The sequence below is a fragment of the Phaethon lepturus genome, unplaced genomic scaffold (assembly GCF_000687285.1).
Source record: "Phaethon lepturus isolate BGI_N335 unplaced genomic scaffold, ASM68728v1 scaffold28911, whole genome shotgun sequence".
NCBI classification, from domain to species: domain Eukaryota; kingdom Metazoa; phylum Chordata; class Aves; order Phaethontiformes; family Phaethontidae; genus Phaethon; species Phaethon lepturus.
Genome location: NW_010517420.1, coordinates 7,548 through 9,402, shown reverse-complemented (window position 1 = coordinate 9,402; position 1,855 = coordinate 7,548). Strand labels below are relative to the sequence as shown.

At 58.5% G+C, this 1,855-nt stretch overlaps 1 protein-coding gene across 1 annotated transcript in view; it reads right to left on the bottom strand.

Annotated features, from left to right (window-relative positions):
• Positions 1–320: 320 nt before the first annotated feature.
• HTRA2 (HtrA serine peptidase 2) overlaps positions 321–1,855 on the bottom strand; it is an 8,019-nt gene continuing 6,484 nt past the window's right edge. Inside the window, exons 7-8 of the mRNA XM_010296401.1 lie at positions 1,014–1,109; positions 321–697 (exon numbers count right to left, since the gene is read on the bottom strand). Coding sequence (XP_010294703.1) covers positions 532–697; positions 1,014–1,109 — 262 coding nt within the window. The 3' untranslated portion in view covers positions 321–531. The remainder of the gene's footprint in view (positions 698–1,013; positions 1,110–1,855) is intronic.

Below are 1,855 nucleotides of genomic sequence, written 5' to 3'. Positions count from 1 at the left end.
CTGGGAAAGCCGCCCCAGCAAAGCCAGCCCCAGAGCAGCTCCAGGGCTGCTCTCAGCGCAGAGGACGTGGTCTCACGAGCCATGGCTCGACGGGTGCCTGCATGTTACGGATGGAGAAGAATGGGATCCTAGCCTGTGTGTGTACTGAGTAGGTAGCAGGACACCTCTAATAGCGAGAAGGTCCCTGGAGGCACAGCCCATGTGCTCCCCCCCAGCTGGAAGGACTCGAGTGAGGACTGATAGGAGGGGCAGGGTCCCACACAGCCCAGCCTCCCCTATGCAACTGCCACGGGAAGGAGGCCACAGGGCACTGGGGGGTCCCTAGAAAAGTGCTTTATTTGAGTAGGGGGGAACGGTTGCACCACGAGTCCACCCAAGCACCAGGCCAGGCCCCCCTGCCTGGCCCCTTCCAGTCCCTCACAAGCTCTCAGTCTCTCCCTGACTGGCGCACAGACATAGCTCAGTCCTGCGTCCTCGGCTCTCAGCCAGCACTGCCAGCCAGCGCCCACAGTGGGCTGCACGACAGCACCGCTACTCCGTGACCTCGGGGACAACGCTCACCAGCAAAGTGTCGTAACCACGCCGCACCAGCAAGGTCAGGCTCTGCTGCGTCCGTACTGCCTCGTATACATCCTCCGCGCGGCGCGATGCCTGCCCGTTGATCTCCAGCACGACGTCACCTGCCTTCAACCCTGCCCTGTGGGGAGAAGGACGAGAGAAGTGCACAGTAGGCGAAGTAGACACTCAGTTTTGTCTTCCCAGAAGGAAGGAGAGCCAGGCGCTACAGGAGGCTTGGGCCGCCGCACCAGTCCAGTCGTCCCTCCAGCCACACAGGTACCTGGGCCAACGGGACACCAAGCCTGGGCAAGGGTCACCAGTTGGTTCCTGCTGCAGACTGACAGCTGCGGGGCCCAAGCCCTGCTGCTCTGGAGCAAAAGAGTCAGAGCTAAATACATCCCATCCTGCATAGTTGCTCTCTCATGCCACCCCTCAAGGCACAGGGCAGCACTTACTGATGGGCTGGGGAGCCAATGATCACCTTGTGGATTAGCACTCCGTAGGAGACGTCAGGGAAGCTGGGGTCACGCAGCTTCAGCTCAGCCAGGATGCTGCAGAGTAAAAATCAGCGTCAGGTAAGGAGCTGGGAGGCAGAGCAGGGCTCCCACCCCACCATGGCTGCACAGGCTTGGAGACCATGGCGCAGAACCTCTCCCCCTGCGTCCCTGCATGCTGCTAAGCACAACCAACCAGCTGCAAACCCCAGGGGCACCCAAACACCACCATCTTCCTGTCAAAAACGAGAGGATAAAAGTCCTTACCGCGCCAGGGAGTGCTGGGAACTACCAGAGCAGCCGCCAGCTGGATCACAGCTGCTGGTGATGCACGTTCCCTGTCTGAGCAGCCCCATGTCAGACCTCCCTTCCTCATATCAGACCTACCTCTCCCCTGCTGCAGTTTCACTTCTCTGCCTTTGGTGGGTAGGACACAGAACAAAAGCTATGCCCCCTCTTTTTGCCAGATGTGTCAAACAGAGGTATACCCACATCTCTCCTCCGGAGTCCATAGAATAAACAATCCCAATTCTTCAATCTTCCCACAGATTAGGTTTTCTAAATGTAGCTTAAATTCTGCACCTCTCCCTGCTCCTCTCTGGACTCCCTCCAACCGCTCCTCACCCCTCCTGAAAGCATCCAGAACCAGACACAGCGCTCCAGCTGGATCTCACCAGAGCTGTGCATCGTGTAAGCTGCATTCCTCAAAAACACATCCCTCAAACACTGTGCATCAGCTCTGATCCACTGCAGCCCCAGGAATTCTCATGGTCTCTCTGTCCAGCTCCTTGTGCTCCTCAGCA